Source organism: Anolis carolinensis, chromosome 4 (assembly GCF_035594765.1).
Source record: "Anolis carolinensis isolate JA03-04 chromosome 4, rAnoCar3.1.pri, whole genome shotgun sequence".
Taxonomy (NCBI): domain Eukaryota; kingdom Metazoa; phylum Chordata; class Lepidosauria; order Squamata; family Dactyloidae; genus Anolis; species Anolis carolinensis.
The window spans coordinates 197,521,886-197,544,573 of record NC_085844.1 but is presented as its reverse complement, the minus strand read 5'-3'; the positions used below and the strand labels follow the sequence as shown (position 1 = coordinate 197,544,573).

The following is a 22,688-nucleotide window of genomic DNA, read 5'->3' as shown; positions in this document are numbered from 1 at the left end:
GTTGCTCAGGGTGAGTCTGCTGGGGGATCAATGTGGCCTTCCACATTTGCCCACCCTACTCTGGTGTCCTAGATCCTGTCCCAAACTGAAAGCATATCAAGAATAGGAAGAAGCCCATGAAATTCTTCAAAGAGTGCCCACACTAAACAATTGTACTGCATTCATTAGCATGTTTTTATGCTATGGACAGTGGGATTTGCAATTCAGTTAACTATTTAAAATGTGCAGTTTAGACATCTCTATTGCACTACCCTCACCTATCACTCTGAATTCTCCAAACTACAACTCCCATAATTGAACAGTATGGGGATATGGCAATTCAAGTGGCATTAAAATGCTGCAATTATATGCTATAACTCTGTGCTACATTTATATGCGTGGAGCATCACCATCATAGGTGATGACTCATGGCTGAGTATGATTGTCTTATAAAGGGTAGAGTCTTGATGGTAGATCCATAGATGACTGTTGAAAACCTATTCTGGATTCACATTGAGAGCATAGATTTCCAAATGGAAGGTGGACAGGACAAGGGTTTGTTGTGCCCTCCTCCTAGCACATTTCTCCCTTTCGCTCTCCATTCATGCTTTTTCTAAATCCATAGCACTATTGATAACAGCTGATTTCCACTGACAATGCTCAAGTGTCAGGGCTTCTCGATGTTCATGCCACATTTTTTTAGGTTAGCATTAAGCCCATTTTAAATCTCTTTTATTGTCCACTGACATTCCATTTTCCAGTCTTAAGTTGAGAATAAAGTAGCTGCTTTGCGAGATGGTGATCGGACATTCAGACAATGTAGCCAGTCCAGTGAAGCTGGCATCAAAGAGTTACAATTATATGCTATAATTTTGTACTATAATTATGTGATGTGAATGCACCCTTAGAGGCAGTACAGAACAGGTGTATTCCTGTTCCAGCAATGTTTTCTGGTAATTGTAGCAGCTTTTCATGGTTAGGGGGAGGAGGGATTAGTACTTTGAAAACAGGGAAAATGCTAAATAAGTAAGATTTGTGTATGCATAAAAAGCAATGCCTTTTGCTTCCTGTATTATAGTGAAAGATGCTCTCTCTCACACACCTGCATGCCTAGAAGCTGGATTGATCAATGATGGCTCTTACTTGTACAATGGCTACAGGCTAGTTTAAGATACACAGGACAGAAGGATTGGCAAATATAGCAGATCCTTGGTATTCATTGCAGTTTAGCTTCAAAATCCACCATGAATACTAACATCCATGAATGCTCGGGTCCCATTATATACAATGACATAATACAATGATGTCTCCTATATAAAATTGCAAAATCAAGCTTTACTTTTTGGATTTAAAATATATTTTAAAGCTGTGTACAGTTGAATATGTGAATGCATAACTCATGGGTATCGAGGGTCAACTATATTTCTGTTTGCCCCTTCCCTGCTCCATGAAGCAGCTCAGTGATCTGACTCCCACTGTCCAATTACTATTTCACTAATTGTCTGGAACACATATATTTAGGGAAATGTGATACTTTCATAACTATTCCAAAATATATTAAGAATTGTCTGGTATTACATCCTCTTTAATAAAGGCCAGAATTATCCCCCAGGCAAAAAACCTCAACACTGAGAACAGTCCAATCCTATTGCCTCTGGTCTTCATTATAAATTTAATGATTAAAAGCTTCAGCTCAAAAGAAAGCCAATAAAATCCATGGTCCAAGTATGAACACAAAGATTCCCCTTTCCCATCCCCACCAGAACTACTATTACATGAAAAAAGCAAGATTGACCTACTTAGGGTTTTAAAAAAACCAAAAAACTTCTCCAATATGCTTAAGAGGAATCTTGGTTTGCCTCATTGAGCTACGCACATTGAATGAATCCCGTGCATGTGAGATAGTGAGTGTGCACAACCAATCTGCCCTTTGCCAGGAAGCAAGGTCAAAGGGGGTTGCTACCTCAAAAGTGTTTCCTTTTATCCACATGGCAAGATTAATTACCTCCTTCTACCAATCAAAACAGCAAAACACAAGCCAGCCACATAAAGTTTTGCTATAAAAGCCCACTGGACCTGGCTACTTGTTTCATACAAGAAGAAAACACAGATCACGAGGGAAGTTTTCTTACCAAAATCAGCCATATAATGCAGTTGTGCTGGGTCTTTGCAGTAGTTACCAGCTGCTTCTTGTCATTTTCCAGTGATGCTTTCCAAAGGTAAGACAATCTTTTTTTAAAAAAAAAAAAAATCAAGAGTGGACATGGTGATGGGAAATGTGTGAGCATTCAGATGTTGTTGGGTTGCAGTTCACACATCATTCGTTGCCAGAAGGGTGAAGGATGAGGGGAGTTCCAGTCCAGTAGCAATCAGAGGGCTAATATTTTCCATCCAGGCTATAGGAAACAATGTCCAAGATCAAGATTGCATAACATTGGAGTATTATAGCATAAATCCCTGCAATGCAGTGTTAGGACTTCGTCATACAAGGCAGGCAAACCAGCATTTGGTGACAGCATTGGCTTTGATGACAGCCCCTATTGCATGATGTCATGTGCATTTTGCTTCGGTTTGCCTATCTCCCATTCTTTTCCCATCTCTAACTATTAACAGTTAAAAGCCATCAGTAGTTTCCAGTCCTACAACTTACTTGCCACCTAACTTATTGCAATGGGTCCCTTCTATTTCTGTGCCAACATGCCAGCAGTAAAGTGATGTCAGGGGGCAAGATTCTCCACCTCTCCATCCTCCTCTTCAGTGTTCCCAAGCTGGCTTTTTCTTTTTATTTTATGTTATATACAAGGGCTATCCACAAAGAAGGTTACGTTTTGGAATTAAAAATGAACAAAGTATAGGAGAAAACATTTACCATATGCAGTTGCAAGCCACACCCAAATACCACATCTCACGTAGTGGCCATTCAAATCTAGGCACTTACCATAGCGATGAATGAGCTTTGCAAATCCTTCTCCACTGAATTCTGCCACTTGCGCCCTCAACCACTTGTTTCCAACAATGAGGGCATGGCTGGCAACGCAGCGTTTTGGCGATGCTGCACAGCTGCGGTAAGAGCTGACCGACTAGTTGAGAATGCAAGCTGCAGAATTTAGTGGGGAAGGATTTGCAAAGCTCATTCATCACTATGGTAAGTGCCTAGATTTGAATGACGACTACGTGAGATGTGGCTTTCAACTGCATATGGTAAATGTTTTCTCCTATACTTTGGTCATTTTTAATTCCAAAACGTAACCTGTTTTGTGGATAACCCTCGTATTTATAATAGCTTTTTTGGTTTTTGAATGTTGGAATTGTGCCATTGCACTAAAAATTAAAAATTAAAAATTAAGAAACATTAATTTAAGGGAAAGCAGGGTTACGAGGATGTGTGGTGTAAATGGCATACGCCAAGATTGGGTCTCTGCCACCGAGGAGTGAAAAAGATCTGGATGCATCTGGGCTGGGCATGTTCCTGAAGGGTTTTATCCTCAAGGCAGCACAACAACAGGGACCCAAATAGCATCTGGCAAGAAGACATTCAGAACTGAACATAAAAAAATAGAGATTGAGGAAGAAGATCAGAAACCAGGTAGAGCTGTGACATTCAGGAAGTGCATGAATGGGATAAAAGAGGTTTAGAGGACTTGCCCGATCATTGCTAGCATTTGCTGCCACCTAGTGCCATAGATTGGTGTGTACCAAGCTAAGTCAGTTTCAATGTGTGTATCAGCTGGTCGCAAAAGTGGTAAAATGTAGCAATGACTAGAAATGGTCCTGGACTGTATTTTCCACCAACCTGGCTTTACCAGAGACTGTTCTTACTCCAGGACTCAGCTAAATGAGGATTTTTTGAGAGAGAAAACCCCACTGTAGATTTACATGTGAATAACAATATTTCACATATCCTAACAGTCCATAGTAAATTGAGGTGCCATAATTCCCTGTATTCCTAGCTCATTTTCAGTTTTAGGTAAGGTTTTTTTGTTACACAGTGACTACTTAGAATATAAGGTTAAACCATAGTTTATTACACGAAAGCAGTGTTTTGACATTTATAAGCCACTGTTTCTCATGCTATGCTATCCAAATCTAAAGAAACTGTGGCTCTCTGGTGGAATCAAACTAGATTGTTTCCTTAATCATAGTTCAGATCAGTTATAGTGTAGGTTTCTAACATTATGCTAAACTTTTTTTCATCTGATGTAGAAATTGGAGTTTTCAGTCACCTCATCATAACCACGCTAGAGGAGAAGGGAATGCAGAGTACACACAGAGGATCAACTTTTTAGGAACCACTGGTCTAGATTTTAAAATGAACTATTAAACACTAAATGCAAAATACATTCAGCATCTTAGGGCCCTTCCACAATATCTGCTTTGAAGTGGGTTATCTGAATCCACAATGCCATATATTCCAGTTCAAAGTAGATAATGTTCCACTCCCTTGTTCAAGGAGCTCCATTGGCTGTCGTTTATTTTCCAGTCCCAATTCAAGGTGCAGACCATCACCTATAAAGCCCTAAACAGTTTGGGACCCACCTACCTTCGTGACCGTATCTCCTATCATAAACCTGCCCGATCCCTTCGATCATCAGGGGAGGCTCTCCTGTCGCCACTGCCTATATCTCAGGCCCGCCTTGTGGGAACAAGGGAGAGGGCCTTCTCTGCTGTGGCCCCCCGACTGTGGAACTCACTGCCCGGTGAGATTAGGCAAGCCCCCACATTAGCAGCCTTTAAGAAAGACCTGAAAACATGGCTCTTCCGTTGTGCCTTTGGAGAGTAATCACTACATACATCCCTTTTGCTGCTCTCCTTCAATATTTGTCCTCCAGATTGCACTGCCACTTTATGACCCTGTCCTCTGTGGTTTTTACTCCTACTTCCTTTCTCACCCCGAGTTTTAACCTAGTGTTCATGTGGCCCGCCCTTGGTTTTATTGTTCTTTTGATCTTGTTTAATGTAGTGTATATTTTCTTTTATTGTGCTGTTTAATGTGCTATGATTTGTTGTTCTATTATATTTTGTTATATTGTATTGTTCTGGGCATGGCCCCATGTAAGCTGCCCCGAGTCCCCGTTGGAGAGATGGTGGCGGGGTATAAATAAAGTTTATTATTATTATTATTATTATTATTATTATTATTATTATTATTATTATTATTATGTGGGATTTATTCAGCTGCGTGGAAGGGGCCTAAGATAGCCTTTTTGAAGTTCAGACTTGAACCTGAAGCAGATCCATTGCCCTGCTCACATGGGAGCCACAAAATGAGCATATAGCTCTAACAATATTTTTTTAAATCTATCATACAGCCCAGGATATCTGCAGCTTAGTACCATTTATTTTGAAATGGGTGTTTTTTGCCTCCTTATGTTGCCAGTCATTTTTCAAATTTTAATTTTGCTAGAGGTTTTGTCTGGTGGTCACTAATGCCTACTTTTTGGGGCAGTGTTGTCTGAGTAGTATGGGTTCATCAATAACAATGGATAAGATTCCCTCCCCACTCAGGTCACAAGCCATTAGTGTCAGTGGCAATTTGGAAATGGTATTTGCTAACCTTTGCATATTTTCTAAATGTGACTGTGCCTCATACTCACATTTTAAAATTCTCTTTTATATATATTTATATGTGTACTCATCAGAATTCCACTCAAGAAAATGCCCTCCATACGAGAAACTCTCCAGAAGATGGGCATAAAAGTGGCAGACTTCTTCCCTTCCTTGAAGCATGGTATATACTTTCTAAATGATGGTTTTTACAATGGAACAGCTCCTACCATCCTCACAAACTACCTGGATGTGAGTACATGATATGACCCTGTGCAAAGCTGTCAGCATCTTTAAAGAAATACAGTGGAGTCTCACTTATCCAACATAAATGGGCCGGCAGAATGTTGGATAAGCGAATATGTTGGATAATAAGGAGGCATTAAGGAAAAGCCTATTAAACATCAAATTAGGTTATGATTTTACAAATGAAGCACCAAAACATCATGTTAGACAACAAATTTGGCAGAAAAAGTAGTTCAATACGCAGTAATGTTATGTAGTAATTACTGTATTTATGAATTTAGCACCAAAATATCAGGATATATTGAAAACATTGACTACAAAAATGTGTTGGATAATCCAGAACGTTGGATAAGCGAGTGTTGGATAAGTGAGACTCTACTGTAGTTATGAGTTGAGCTGTGATTAAAAATATAGGAGTCTGACATCCTAACATCTCTCCTTTTGTTACATGATGTGTTTAAGATGCAGTATTATGGCGAAATCAGTATTGGCACACCAGCGCAGATCTTCAAAGTAGTCTTTGACACAGGGTCAGCCAATCTTTGGGTGCCATCCCAACAGTGTTCCCCATTGTACAGTGCTTGTGGTAAGTCTGGATAAATATAAGGCTCATACATGGAAAATTATTGGCAGGACAATATGGAGATGAATGTATATTCATGTTGAATCATTCCCAATATTAGATGGATGGCCATGTTAATTCTCTAGTTCTTTTCAATATCAAGGTGACCAAACTGAAAGTAAACAGGAATAGAATAGCAGAGTTTTTATTTCCTATCCTGCTTTTTTCCTGGGACACATTATTTTATTTTCATGCCCTGAGGACAGAGAGAATGCCCAGATCTGTTGGACAATATGCTTTGCTGCCATAAGGTAAAGGTAAAGATTTTCCCGACATTAAGTCTAGTTGTGTCTGACTCTGAGGGTTGGTGCTCATCTCCATTTCTAAGCCGAAGAGCCGGCATTGTCTGTAGACACCTCCAAGGTCATGTGGCCGGCATGACTGCATGGAGCGCTGCTATCTTCCTGCAATAGCGGTACCTATTGATCTACTCATATTTACATGCTTTCGAACTGCTAGGTTGACAGAAGCTGGGGCTAAAGCAGGAGCTCACCCTGCTCCCCAGATTCGAACTGCCAACCTTTTGGTCAACAAGTTCAGCAGCAATAGCCCACTATAAAATCAAGATTCTAGTGTGATCCTGTTGAGTGGCATAAATATGTTTGCATAGATGGTATTGCAGTAGCAGGGCTCAAATTGCCATGGATATTGCAATGATGGGGGAGAGCCAGCAGTAAAAAAAACAACAACTCTATCAGAAGAGATAGACTCACTGACATCTCTCTCCCTCTGATGAGAGGAAAACTTTTTCTAACTTGCTAAAGATATGCCCTGCACCAAAGAGTGTCTGAAACCAATATAATGAACTCTTACACTGCTGTGAGTCACTGAGAGGATTTCAGCCTCTTTGTCTACCTACGTACATTTAGCATCACATACTCCTAATATTATGGGAATAAAATGCCTTCAGTGCAGTGCAGTGCTGTATCTATTAAAATGGTGATAGATTTTCTCCTACCTAAAGAAACAATGCCAGAATAGAGTAATAACATGTGGATTAGGATGCCTGCATTTTAGAACATGTTCAACATTTGTTATGCTCCAGTTAGTAAAGTTTCTCTTGTGTCCAGGGCATCCATAAGATGTTATATTCAGTTGGTTAAATCTATCCTGTGATCTTTGCCTCAGTTTAATGGATTAGCAACAACAAGGAGGAATTTTGCACTTCCTAGAATACCGTTTGAGTGAGAGGTATCAAGTTCAAGATTGTTTGATCCACAATTCATCTAACATAGATCCTAGTTCAGGTATAGCATAGGCGTATAAAAACGTTTGTGCTATGGGAATGACTCCACTGGGTATATGAATATAATTATCCATGTAGTCCATGGTGCTGCTGGTGTATCCAGAGTAATACAGTGCTTAAATTATAGATATTGCCAGAAGATAACTTTGAGAAGTTTGAATACTGACTTAAGGTCATCAAATGATTTGAAGTCTGATACATATTTTCAAGATATCATCCTCAGTATCACTGGCATTTCTGAATTTTAGACAATTACCAGCATTTGCAGGCTGCAATCTTATAGGATACTTATATATGTGTTAGAAGCCAGACTTTAAATAATGAATGTGTCTATTGGATAATTCCCACAGCTATATATTAAAATAAGAGCTGAAATAGGCAACTTTTTTAATTTTTAATGATATTTGATTACAATTCTTTGGAGGTATAAATCTCATTGACCAGGTAGGATTTACTTCTGACTAAAGAAATATAGGATTATATTACAATTATTGCAATATAATTGTGAAATGTCAACAACAAGAAACTATCAATATAATTTCCTGTAATATTAATATTAATTCTTCTTTTTAGTTTCACACAACCGCTATGACTCTTCCAGATCAAGTACATATAAGCCGAATGGAACAGAGATTGCAATACAATATGGCCAAGGATATGTTAAAGGTTTTCTTAGCCAAGACATTGTCAGAGTAAGTGCAACAAAAAAAACAAAATAATTCCTTCTTTGACTCAGGTGCCTTTATGCCAGCCAAAGGAACACACCTGGAATCAACTGACTAATATTAATGCTCACCAATACCTTTTGTACCACTGCTCCAATAATTGTTTCATGGCCATGATAGTTGGAGGACACTGTCAATCTAAAAGGGACTTTTTCTAGTCTTTGTGTCCATCCAGTTTCTCCTGGAAACTGTTCCGGCTCTTTTTATCATCACTGGAAGGAGAATGATGTCAGGTTGCTGCAATTTCACAATGATTGTGTTTGGATTTATAAATGTCAAGTAGGTAGAAGAGAGAGCCACTGCGTGAACATTTTCAAAGACAGTCAAAGTCTGCTATTCCCACTAAGAACTATATGCTTCTGTGACCAACTAACTATGGTTTGTTGTTCTGTGATAAAACAATGCTTTATTGAAAAGAACCAAAGATCTAACTCTGTTTTCTGATCCTGGCTTTTCCAAGTAATCCACAGTAAAAACCAGTATTGTGCCAATAATAAATTGTTCTAGGATTATGTGAAAGATTGGGGCCTAGAACTTTGGCCTTATGTAGCACTTTAGAGACATCCTGGATATTATTGAAGCAAGAGATGAAGACCCTGACTGTGCACCCAGTAATTCCTTATTGCAGGCCAGAGTAAATGAGAAGAAGGGGGGGGGGGTTGCTGCCCAGTATTGGAAAATAATTTCTGGCTACTAATTTCTAGCAGTGTATAAAAAGGAAGAAAACCTGCCATCTGACAAGGTCCTTAGTGAGAGGACACAAGATCTGCTCCCACAGGAAGTTCTTGCCACATCAAGTTCCTCTGCTGCTTTTAAACTGCCATTTTTGTTTGAATTACATGACTTTCTCCTTCCTAATATTAGGTCTAGGTCAGTCTGTCTGTCTGTCTACAGAGTAACATGGTCATCAATCCTCATGCTAGTTTACTCTCATCTGCTTTGTTTCTATGTGGTTTTTGGATGTGAGAGAGGCATCTTTAAGACTTGTTTTTCTTCCTGTTAACTTGAAATATCAGTATGATAAACATATTACTTTGCTTCTTCACTGTTGTTTTCCTTCTGTCATTCACTCCAGGTGGCTGATATTCCTGTTGTTCAGTTGTTTGCAGAAGCTATAGCACTGCCCAACAAACCTTTCATCTATGCCAGATTTGATGGGGTACTTGGTATGGGGTATCCGAGTCAAGCTATTGATGGAGTTATCCCAGTGTTTGATAAGATAATATCTGAAAGAGTCTTATCAGAAGAAGTTTTCTCTGTCTACTATAGCAGGTGAGTGTCTTTAGGCACGTAAAACCCATAGACCAAGACAACTGGGGAGAATATATAACAGGCCCAGTCAAATAATCTTTGCTTTGGATGAAATGACAAAGGCTAACACACCTACAAGGTTCACATCTAGATATGTTTCCATGTTATAGATCAGTATAATACTCTTTAAAAAGCCTTCAGATTTGGGGTTAAAGCAGGAATGGGCAAATGTTTTTGAAAGCGGGCCACATGCCGGGCCTGGGCAGGTGGGGCCAGGAAAGGGCGGAAGGCTGAGGGTTGGCACAGGGGGAGGCCGGGGGGGGGGGGGGGTTGGCACAGGGGGGAGGTGGGGGGCAGTTGACATGGGAGGGAGGAGGCCGAGAGGGTAGTTGACGTGTGTGGGGGAAGGGTTTCACACACAGCTGTGCGGGGTGCTTGGGAGAGCCCCACACAGCTGCATGTGGCTGGGAGGGCTGGGGCTGTGACATGCAGCTGGGGCAAGACCAGGAGCAAGAGCCCAAGGGGCCACATCCAGGCCTGGGTTTGCCCACGCCTGGGTTTACCCAGACCTGGGTTTGCTCAGGCCTGAGTTAGAGCATGAGTTAATTTGAGCCAGGGCTGTTTCTTTAACTGCCAGTATTTACTCCCAGAAAACGAACCTCTGTACAAGAGTGCATATTTCTCAAAAATTAGCCTCCACAACAAACACATTTAAGAGTTGAGGTACAATGGTAGTCCATTGTGGAGACCTTGACATCAAAACAGAGATTTCATTTCTAATATTGAATTTATGGGCTTGTTAAAAACTTAACTTTTAGTAAGTCTGACTTCAATTTTGTCTCATAATCTCAAAATACATTAGCAAGAAAGCAAGCAAAAAAGAAATGAATATTCACAACAATCTGTATTTAAATATCATTTCCAAAATTATCAAGTATATGTGTGTTTCCAATCTGTTTCCAGAGTGTTTCCTGTATGCTATAAGCATACAGTGTGCTTGTCCCCGTATTACAGAGGGATGTTATGCTCAAGGGATTGACTACATTAAGGTTTTCTATCCATGTGAAATCTGAACCAAGGTCTCAGATTAATAGTCATAGTGGATTTCTTTGTCAGTACAACTAAGGACAGGATCTTTGCTCGTATCTTTCAAAGATGTGGAGCAGAGGGCATTTCAGTCAAAAGAAAAGCAAAATTTCCTGGGACCCTCACGACAGTGAGACTTGTTATCTGCTGGGGTTTGTTTCCAGGATGCCATCCTCCCTTTGTGGATACCAAAATCCATGGATGCTCAAATCCCATTATATACAGTGATGTAATAAAATGGTGTTTCTTATATAAAATTGATCCTTAAAAAATATTGGTAAGCCATGGATGGTTGAAGCCAAGGATATAGAGGGCTGACTATCTCTCACTCTTGAATTCTATCTCAGGGTGCAAATGTCTGATGGCTCCACTGGAAGTATTTATTTTTTTAGTAGGAGTTCTGTCCCATGGCTTAGTAACGTTACTAAGAAATCTCAAGCTGGCTATAGTCCACAAAATAACTTTTTTCCAAGCTTTGCTCTCTCTGTACTAGTAAATATAAATCTAGATTTCTAACCTCAGCCGACACAGTAGTATACCAACCTCTTACTTACAACTAAACTACCACATGTCTTACTATTTAGTGTAAAAAAACAATCCCCTTGTATAACTTCTAGTTTCCTTACCCATGGCAACTAGATTCCAACCAAGTCTCGAGTCAAGGAGAAATAGTGTTATAGTGGTTAATGTTGGACTAACACTTAGGAAATTTAGGTTTTAGTACCCATTGACCCATGAAATGCTGGAGCCGCAACCTATACTATCTCACAGATGTGTTTGAGGTATGAGGAAGCTGGGCACTCAGTCATCCTACCTGGAGGTCATTCAGGGCCGGCCCTAGGTAATTTTCAAGTGTAAGTGAACAGAATTCCCCCCCCCCCAAAAAAAAACCAATCACTGAAAAATAAAAGCATTGGATAAGCAAAAATGTTGGATAAGAAGGAGGGATTAAGGAAAAGCCTATTAAACATCAAATTACATTATGATTTTACAAATTAAGCACTAAAACATCATGTTTTACGACAAATTTGACAGAAAAACCAGTTCAAAGCAGATATTGTGGGTTACTCTGCTTTGATATTCTGGGTTATATGGCTGTGTGGAATAGCCCTGGGGGTCCTTAGGAATCCATAGGAATTAAAAGGCCACCGAAAGGGAGGACAGTAAATAAAGAACAACACTCTGAAAACAGGGGAAATCCAGACAGGAAACAATACGGGCCAGCTAACACCTCCCAACCAAGGATGCCCCCAGGGAGGAAGCAGCCAGGCTTTGAAGCTGCAAGGCCATTACATGCTAATCAAGGTGGCTAATGGCAAAACCCACACCAGTCTCCCACCCTGGACATCATTCCACAAATATGTAAGCCTCACTTGCCTCGATTCCAACAGGCCTCACAACATCTCAGAATGCCTGCCATAGGTGTGGGTTAAGCGACGAGAGCGAAGATTGCGAGGGCAGTCTGCCATTTCCCAAAAAGAGCACCTGCTTGATTATTGGGGGGCAGGGCTGAGATGAGAAGGGGAACAAAGCCCAGAAGAGGCTGAGGCCCTGCACCCTCAGAGACCGACCCCCACGTGGGCCCCCGCCCCTCCATCCGGGGCCTGCCATTCCCCTTTCCAGTCCTGGCACGGTCTGAGCGAGAAGGTCCGCTCATTTGGGGCGATCCAGGAGCGGATTCGTGGGTTTTGCCTCAGACCCGTCTGGCCCCCTTCCTCCACCGTGCACGGCTCCTGTGACAAAGAACAGGCAGCATGGAGGAGACGCGTGGGACAGAGGGGAGGGAGGACTGAGGACTCTCCAGGACCCAGGCCCATGAGAGGATGGTGTGCGTGGCGGGATGGAGGGATGGGAGGGGGCAGGGCGGGGGGGTTGTTTGCTTGCATGTTACCTGCTTGCGTGGGGGAAATGTGCTCATGCCTGGATCAAATACTGAGCTCCAGGTTCCAATCCCAGCTGGAAGCCAGAGCGGCGCCAGAAGCTTGGACCTGTGACATCCCGCGTGATACCATGGGAACCGTAGTTCAGGAGGGATTGATGGGTGGGAGATGGGAATGGCCGGGACTGAGTGGATTTGGAGGGCAAAGAAATACTGCCACTCTATGCTGAGGAAGGAGTGCCTGTTGACACTGCTACTTTGAGGATAACAATGACACTGTGTTGATGAAGGCCTTCATGGCACGAATCACTGGGTTGCTGTGAGTTTTGCAGGCTATATGGCCACCTTCCAGAAGCCTTCTCTTCCAGGTGCCTCAACTGCGCCCCCGCCCCAGGCGCCCCCTAGAGGATGGCGCCTTGAGCAACCGCATACTTCACCTAACGGTTGAACCGCCCCTGAGGTCATTAAACAGGTTACAAATATAACAATCACTCTCTGTCCCCTCTAGGCTTCTTTTGCCTAAGGTAGAAGAGTAGGCAGAGTAGGGGTTGACTCTGTGATCTTGTTTTATCTTAGAAACTCTGAGATGAATACTGGGGGAGAGATTATCCTGGGAGGCAGCGACCCATCTTACTACACTGGGGACTTCCACTATGTCAGCATTAGCACACCAGGCTATTGGCACATTGATCTTAAAGGGTAAGTGGCATGCATGTTACAACCAGGAGGTGGGGAAGGCAGACTGACCATCAGGCAGGGGTCACTAAGCCCCAGTAATCATGTCCTCTGAAACATGAAATTGGGAGATTTAAGAATCTTTCTGAAAACTGAATGGCTATCTGATTTCTTTACAGGGTGTCTCTGGGCAGTGAGATGCTTTTCTGTCATGAAGGTTGCACAGCAGCAGTAGATACTGGATCCTCCTTTATTACTGGCCCAGCTAGTGCTGTGTCCATATTGATGAAATCCATTGGAGCTACTTTACTCGAAGAAAGAGATGTAAGAAAATTGAACATTTCTCCCCAACAGCTTATCCTGGACAAGGAGATGACTTTCCAAACAGTCCTAAAATTTAAAAGTCTGGTTGCCTTCCTGTGTATACAAGTACACCCTTTGTGGGCATAATTGAACACAAATTTGCTTGTCCTGGAAAAAGAGGCTCCCATTGGAATTAGGAATGAAGCAGTTTTCCCTTCCTATAGGCTGGTGCATAGACTCTAAAAGTTTTCCTCCTCCAGTAATTCCTCTCTTTTTTCTCATGCAGTATGTTGTTGAATGCAAGAAAATCCATTTGCTGCCTGATATTTCCTTCCATCTTGGAGACAGATCCTACACACTCAGTGGCTATGCTTATGTCCTCCAGGTGAGATGCTTGAAAATAATTTGTAACAAGAAGCTACAATTTGGTATAAAGAAACTAGGAAAAAAAATAGTAGTTGGGAGAGAGACACGTATTTCTCCATGAATTTCCAACAAAGAACATGCCGATTTGGCATGTTATTCTTTCTAGCATATTGAAAAGTACACCACATTCCAAATCCCACTTTCTAGACATCCAGTTTAAATATAGTGTCGTTTCCTCCAAATAAAGTGCTTTTAGAATGTATTTGATTCTCCAACTAAATTTTCAATTTATATCTTTCCTTTTGCCCAATATGGTGTTTCAGGTGGTTCAAAACTAAATGATGATACTCATCCTAAAGTAAAAGTATTTGCCCATCTGTAGAGGAATGGGAATAATAGCAGGGAAGATTCTTAAATATCCAGACTTTACACTCATTCCAAAAACTGAAATTGACTGACAGAACTGGCTTGATTTCGTCACAATGTGCAGTCATTCCAAAAAAATGAAAAAGCACTATTTTAAACACATGCACAAGAAAGCCCTTTTTGGACAATCAATTGTACACAAGCTGAAAGTCAAAGAGATATGAGCAAATTCTGGTGGGGACTTTTGATATCTGGCAGTTAGAGGAAAGTTCAGGCAACCAGATAATGGGGGAGCAGCTCGCAGCACTAATTTGCTAGGCATCTCACAGGGCACTGAACTACCTCATTCCCTTGATTTGTTGGATTATTTTCCCTACAGTATTCTGATTATGGGAAAGAGCTTTGTGCTGTGGCGTTCTCAGCTTTCGACATTCCTCCTCCTCTGGGCCCCATCTGGATTCTGGGTGCTACCTTCATTGGGCAGTACTACACGGAATTTGACCGGCAGAACAACCGGATTGGCTTCGCCAGATCTCTTTGACACCAGGAGTCTACTGTTTTGAAAGTTGCTTTTTATGAGAGACTGCTTACACTGTGAAAAAGAAATGGCTTAATAATATATTATTTTCAAAAGCACAAAAAAACTTGTGCCAGTATGGTCTGCAAAATGCTTATTATTCTGTTTTACAACCAAAAACTATAACATTCTGAATCATATAATCCTTGGGTTTCACTCTTGTCCTCACTGTCCACTAAAGTCAGATAGGTGAAATCTTGTGTCTTCACTCTTAAAAACAGGATGACTATGATCTTTTGATTTTATACTGTGGCCTGTAAAGAGAGGATTCATTGATGATTTGCCCTTTGTACTCAGGGGAAGTGATTAGAATGTGGGCACAAAATGTTGTTTCTGTTGTTGTGTTCCTTCATGTAGTTTTTGACCTATGGCAACCCTGAAGTGAACCTTGGCAAGCTTAAAGGCAGATCCCATTAAAAGTGGATATATGCAATCATGGAAGCCACAGTCCAGAGTTTCCAAGACCTGGGTAGGGCTGTTTATATCAGAGAAACTTGGAGATCTCTCTTTCCATAGGGATGCCATAAATCAAAGTCAACTTGTTAGCAGTTAAGAAAAGGGTGACTATCACTGGGTTTTCTTGCCAAGATTTATTTATAGGAAGTTTATATCTGCCTTACTCTGAGGCTGAGAGAGCATGAATTGCCCAAGGTTACCCAGTGGACGTGAGTGCAGATTTAAACTCTGGTGCACAGAGTCCTAGTCCAATGCTCAATCAATTGCAATACACGGGGTCTCTCAGTACAAGAGGACTTACTTAACAGCTCATCTCCCATTAGATGTTGATTTGATGTAAGAAACGGAGAGAAGGCAGCTTTGAAAAATTGAAAGATTATATCCATTAGGCACTTGAATAATTTTAAATCAAGTTTCCTCTCTCCTAATCATCTAGGGGTCCTTCCACACAGCCATATAACCCAGAATATCAAGGCAGAAAATCCCACAATATCTGCTTTGACCTGGGATATCTGAGTCTACACTGCCATATATTCCAGCTCAAAGCAGATAATGTGGGACTTTATTCAGCTGTGTGGAAGGGGCCCAGGTCTCTCCTGGAGTTTAACTGATATTTTTGTCTACAGATGCTCCAACACTCCCTTTTCCAGAGTCCATTGAATGTGAGACTTGCTCCCAAAGCAATAAAAGATTATGCAAAGGCCTTGTATAACACTTTCATTCTGGTATGGTGATCTATTTCATTTTGCATTAATACTGCATGCCTTCAAGTGATTGCATAAAGCAAACAGAACTAGAAAATCATTTGTTTCTTCATTCATATTTTTAACCTACCTTTTGAGGTTTTCCTGCTTCTTTCTCACTTGCATAGATCAAAACCTGCTTAGCTTCAGCAGGAAATTGTATCTTGTACATTCAAGCACAACTCTGAAAAGTTACTTTATTATATTACTCCTCCAAAAAATCCCAAAATATAGCATGGCCAAAGAAGGATTTTAGGAGCTGCAGTTCCAAAATTTAACATTCAAGATTATGTCCTCAATCAAAATTATGCTAATCTGCAAATGTTGGCCATCTGATTAACAGTAGGGTGAAATCAAGATATTTGTTGAAGTCAAATTGCCATATATCATAATGGGCATGGAGTACAGAGCTTCTTCTCTGGCTCTCTTTTTAAACTTCTGAAAGAAATCAGCAATGCAAAAAGCAAGAAATTATAAATATGTATTATTCCTTTTTTACTGACAGAGACACTGAAATTTGGAGGAGGTAGGTGGGCTCACAATCTACACATCAATAGAATTAGGTATAAACTGGGATTATTTCTTTCCATATTATTTAAGAAAACACAGCTTTATTGTAATGCAAAGTGTGTGTGCCACAATCATTTTTCATACTACAATACAAGAATGGGAGAGCAACATGTGACTCCTTTTCTGTAGAAATATAATACTGCATAAAACAGTGTTAGTGGCTGATGAGAAACTACATGTGATGCTGGGTCACATGCTTATAACCACCATTCAACACACACACACACACACAAGGTCTAATGCTAGGATTTGTCTGCCTTGCTTTAAATAATAATGCAGTTGTAATTCATGAAAAAAAACCCAACTGTAGTGTGGGAAACATTTTAAAATACAGCACCTTAATGAAGAGCAGGAATTATAATACAAGATGGGCAGAAATGTGGCAGTTAGGAACAATTCTCTTGTAATTTAAACCAGCTGACATTCAAGATGCTGAAATTCAAGGAAATCAAACAATCCCTTATAAATTAAATCACAATAGAAATATACAATATAAACAAATTGATACATTCACAGGACATTCTCCAAAATGTGGCTGGTCTTTGCATTAAAAAATCTTTAAAAGGAATGTTCATTGCTTTATAGCTTCATGAAGATTCACTCACAGCTAAAGAGATGTAGAGTAAAAAATTTGCTCTTCCCTACATCTACTCTGTCTTTCTAAGTAGCATGGATTCAGATTAGGACCTGCCATGTTGATCTAAATAAGCAGAAATGCCTTCTTAAATATCTATTCCACTTGGGAAGTGAGCAATGATACTAAAATTGTCAAACAGTCTTCAAGAACAGTCTGCACAAAGTGTATTATAGTAGCCAATCATGAAGATAACAATCATACATATGGGATACGCAAGTCTTTAATGCTCCAATACAGAGTATCACTGGCATATCATCACATGCATTTGATAAAAAGTGCTTGTCACCAGATGTATCATCCCCTCCCCCAAAACAGTTGAACCAAGGGATAGGTGCACTTTATGAATCTATGAACTTGTACTTAAACAAGGATTAGTGTTGTTTTGATACAGTAACACAAAATATCAACCCTCTGTACTAAACTATACATCTCTCTTTGCACTATCTCTAGCCAGATTTGCTTCCCAAAATGATCACTCTTCTGCTTCAATAAGAAAGAAAATAATGAATAGTTAAGGATGGCCAGACAGTGTTCTAATGCAGTGGTCCCCAACCTTTTTTTGACCAGAACCCACTTTAGCCAAGGACCACTCTCCAACATTAGTACCAAAAAGGTATGAATCAGTTTTGGTCAACTTTAGATTCAGTTTGGTTATTTTGGGGTGCTGAAAATTGCATTGGATAGACCATATCAGCTTTAGTTTCTGATAAAGAACATATGCTATCCAGTTGTGGCCATCTACTCACCCACAGGAAACCATATTTAATAATCTAGAGCTGATGTGGTCTATACAACACCATTTTCTGAATCAGCACCCCAAATAACCCCAGGAACAGGCCTAGAAATGAAGACACCAAGATTTTTTTTTTTTGGTTGGGCTGTGTTATTATTCATGGATTTTGTTAACGCTTGTGTAAAAAAGAAGGGGAAGCTGAGGTTGAAAAAAATACAAAAAGCGGAGCATGAGACCCAAGAAACTGTCCCTAATGGCTTTAATAATCATAATATAAATAATAACAACAACTTTATTTGTATTCCGCCCCATCTCCCCGGTGGAATGCAGGGTGGCTTACAAGACAGCAATAATACATAATAGAGCAGCATAAAATATACAACAAACCAGGACAATACAAATATACACCAAAAGAAAATAAAAGTAAAAACATAACAATTAACATTTAATGGAATTAGTAGTCCAAATTATATGGTGGTGGGAACACAGTCTCCCCACCTCTGTTGTGATAAATATGAAATAATATCACAGTTTTAGAAGAATCAGTATGGAGGAATTCCCTCAGAAGTTGGGTAAAGATCATCCACTTGACTGGGACAATCAAAGTTGTCTGTTCCAGAACCCAACCAAGACACTCATCTGCAAGAGGAATTCAGTAAGAACTGGAGCTGATCTATCAACAGTTCTTCTTGAGAAAACCTGACCTAAATCAGACCAAAGGCCTACCTAGGAAGGACCTCATCCCATGCAATCTTCTCTCAGTTTCTCTGTGCTGCAGAAATGGAGTCCCATGGAGGCCTTTACATGATGCAAGGCCACTTCCAGTGGTTGGCTATGGGACTTTGTTGTGGCAGTATGAGGAAACTGAGGGAAGACTGTGATTTCAGGAGTCGGGTGTTATTTGACTCCCAATGAGAGAAGACAGATAGAAAGGTGAATAAAAAAATGTGATGGCAACTGACCGTTGCTATCACGGTCCTCCAACTCTATGATTTTATGATTACTCCAATGAAGAAATGACTCAGTTTTTCTGGTTGCCTGGAAAGAACCAAGATGGAATATACTGACAAATTACACACGGTAGGTTTCACAACCCTAAGCAACATGCGATTTAATTGCACTGCAGAATTAAATCACCACTGATTGTTTCTGCCACTTCATTTCTCAGATAAAGCATCTGAGTGACTCTTTGCCCTGCCTATTATCACCTCAGCTGGTAAGTGACAGGACAATTTCCTGTCCACTATTGTGGAGGGCATGAAAAAGGTTTTGGATGAGAGCCACTAGTGACCTGCAACTGGGACAGTATTAGCACTTCAGACTGTAACCAACAAGGCAATTATGCTAAACTGAGCTCCACAAAGAAGCTAGGACAATTATAGCCATTCTGATTACAAAAATTAAAATGATTCTGCTTCATTAGAAAAGAAAATCACTCTCTGTTGTTTTATGTCACTTATTTGGCTAAGCAACTGCATTTAGTAAGATGGGTGAGGGCGAGAAGTGCTTCTGTCCAACTTGTACAAAGCAAGCTATATCTTGAAAAGTAAATCAGATTTAAGATAGGATCTCCCATCAAAGTGTTTCTAATATTCTATTCACCAAATATTTGGCATCTCTGGTTTTTTTAAAGACTCATTTTCTCATTATGGCAATGTGTTTGTAAACTGCTTCAAGATATCAGGTGGCATGCAACCTTTAAATGCTGTTTATATTAATGTTGACCTCATGTACAAGATGAAGGCAGGCTTGGGGGAAGGGAAGGCAAAATTATGGATTTTGATATGAGAAGGGAAAGTGCCAGCATTGCCTCAGGGGGCCTGCTGTCACAAGCCACTGACATTTCTTACCAAAATATTCAAAGTTATTTCACTACTCTACTTAGAGAAGGTGGTCCTTTTTTGATAAAAGTTAAGGTACAGTACTTTCACTGACCCATGTATTGGCCGATGCAGCTTTTGGGATCATTTTTTTTTTGGCTCAGACTTCTAGACTTATATACAGGTATGTTAAATGAATAGATGAAATGGTAATGTTGTTGAGTACACATTTCAGAGTGCAGATGATGCTCAAGTGCCTGAGTGTTCCTGTCTATCACAACAACAAACTTTTAAATAGAGAACCAAATGGTTGAGAGCAGATTTCTAGTTGGGAGATAGCCTACGTAGCCATTGCTAAAGGAAATACACCTCAAAAACAAGAGTCACGACTACAAAGATTTGCATAACATTTCTTGAAATGAAAACTGAGGCAATATTACTATGACAGCTTTCATCTATAACACAGTACATCTCACCGTAATGGAAAGATTGTGATCAGGTGGCCTGTGTCTTTGCTCTTCATACAGTCTAGCTGAGAAGCATGGATGGGCTACTGCAAGGTCCCTGTTTTTCCAGGTTCATTTGATTCTTTGTCTTTAAACTAGACTGGAAGCAGGAGATGCCTTCCAAAGACAGTGGTCTATCCTCTATAACAGTGTTTCTCAAACTATGCTCCTCTAGGTATTTTGGACTTCAGCTCCCAGAAATTCCAGCCAGCTTACCTGCTGTTAGGAATTGTGGGAGCTGAAGTCCAAAATATCTGGAGGAGCAGAGTTTGAGAAACTCTGTTCTCTAAAGTAGGATACATGGCCTAAATGCCTCCATAACACATACTTCTTTAAAAGTATTTCTCTGTTAACAAAATATCCAGCTTTGTCTGGATTCTTCTACTGCATTGCAGATGGATAGACTCAATCAAGGAAGCCTTGAATCTGCAGGATCTGAGCAAGGCTGTTGTTGATAGGGTGGTATGTATACTGTAGAATTAATGCAGTTTAACACCACTTTAACTGTCATGGCTGAGTGCTATGGAATCTTAGGAGCTGTGATTTGGTGAGGTACCAGCACTCTTTGATAGAGGAGACTGAAGACCTTGTAAAACTATAACTGCCTGTTACATGGCTGGCTAGGATTGCAGTGCACATCTTGAAGTGGGGGCCAAGCTTGATGGAAGATGGACTCCCAAGGATTATATAGCACAGAAGCAAAAAAAACCCAAAAAAACAAAAAACCCTAAAGTGTGACCCTCCTCCTTTTTCTCCGTTCATTCTGAAATCTCTACAAGGAGGTTAGCAATAAGGAAAATTGACTTCTCCAGCCACTATCTCTTTTCCTAGCCCCAAACTGACAAGCTAATACAAAATTTAACTAAGAAAGTTACTAACACAAATTGACTCTTTCTAGGTCAATGGACAGCTGTTCATATTTGGTGATGATGCTAACAAGAACTCTAAAACCCACCTGACTGATGGCAGAGGCCCAACACATTGCAGCTGCAGAAACCTAAGTACGGTGGTTACTTGAAAGTCATTCTCACAGAGTTTAGTGGAGTTTATTTTCAAATAAACATAAATATATTCAGTTCATTTGAAAACCAAATTTAAAGAGTAGCAATTGTTGTTATATAGGATAACTAATTACATCAGAACAAAGAAGAAGCCCACAAAACCTTAAGCTATCATGTTTGTCGAACTTTGAAGAGTCACAGGACTCATTATTTTTATCAAGTTGTTCTCACTATAATTAAATTGTAGCCACCTCCAAAATAATAACTTGGAATCTTACATATGCAGGTTACTACACAGGTTAAAGAGTTGGCTTATAAATGCATTTACCTGGGATACATCTTAGAATGAATGCAGGTAGATACCACTTTAACTGCTATGACTCAATGCTATGGAATCATGGGAGCTGTAGTTTGGTGAGACACCAACACTCTCTGGCAAAGAAGGCTAAAGTTCTTGCAAAACTAAAACTCCCATAATTCCATAGCATTGAGTCATGGCAGTTAAAGCGGTGTAAACTGCATAAAGTGTAGATGACCTTGGACTGTTAAAAAGAGAAGGGCTAACTCTACCATTTTGCAAAGTGAGGCAGCTCCCCCAGGAAGCAGTTTTGAGGAGTTTTCAAAGGGCCATTATCTAATTTGCTGTTATGGGAATTATGGGAGTTAAAGTCCAAAACATCTGGAGGGCTGAAGTCTGCCCATGCCTGGGATAGATGGAAACCATCAGCATCCTTTTCTGAGTTGGAACCTCTCTTTTTTTTCTCCCAAGAGGAAGGCACCATCGGCAGCTCCATTTCAGGTCGATACAAGGCAAGATTCTGGAAAAGATTGTTAAAGGAATGCGGTCATTGCTAATAGTCAACATGGATTTATCAAAAACAACTCATGCCAAACTAATCTGATCTCTTTTTTCGATAGAGTCACAAGTTGGGTAGATGCAGGGAATGCCGTGGATGTAGCGTATCTGGATTTTAGTAAGGCCTTCAACAAGGTCCCCCACGACCTTCTGGCAAACAGATTGGTCAAATGTGGGCTAGGCAAAACTACGGTTGTGTGGAGATGTTATTGGCTAGGTGAACGAACCCAAAGGATGCTCACCAATGTGTCTTCTTCACCCTGAAAAGAAGTCACGAGTGGAGTGCCACAGGATTCTCTCCTGGGCCCGGTTCTGTTCAACATCTTTATTAAGGACTTAGATGAAGGGCTAGAAGGCATGATCATCAAGTTTGCAGATAACACCAAATTGGGAGGGATCGCTAACACTCCAGAAGACAGGAGCAGAATCCAAAACGGTCTTAACCAATTAGAGAGATGGGCCAAAACTAACAAAATGAAGTTCAACAGGGACAAATGCAAG

The 22,688-nt window shown here is 40.4% G+C and overlaps 1 protein-coding gene across 1 annotated transcript; it reads left to right on the top strand.

The window, feature by feature from the left end:
- Positions 1-620: 620 nt before the first annotated feature.
- On the top strand, positions 621-16,035 carry ren (renin). Its single transcript, XM_003220366.4, has 9 exons — positions 621-2,198; positions 5,619-5,775; positions 6,232-6,355; positions 8,211-8,329; positions 9,438-9,634; positions 13,155-13,277; positions 13,433-13,577; positions 13,843-13,941; positions 14,668-16,035. Exons 1-9 carry the CDS (start codon positions 2,128-2,130, stop codon positions 14,827-14,829), a joined length of 1,197 nt encoding a protein of 398 aa, XP_003220414.1. The 5' UTR covers positions 621-2,127; the 3' UTR covers positions 14,830-16,035.
- Positions 16,036-22,688: the final 6,653 nt, after the last annotated feature.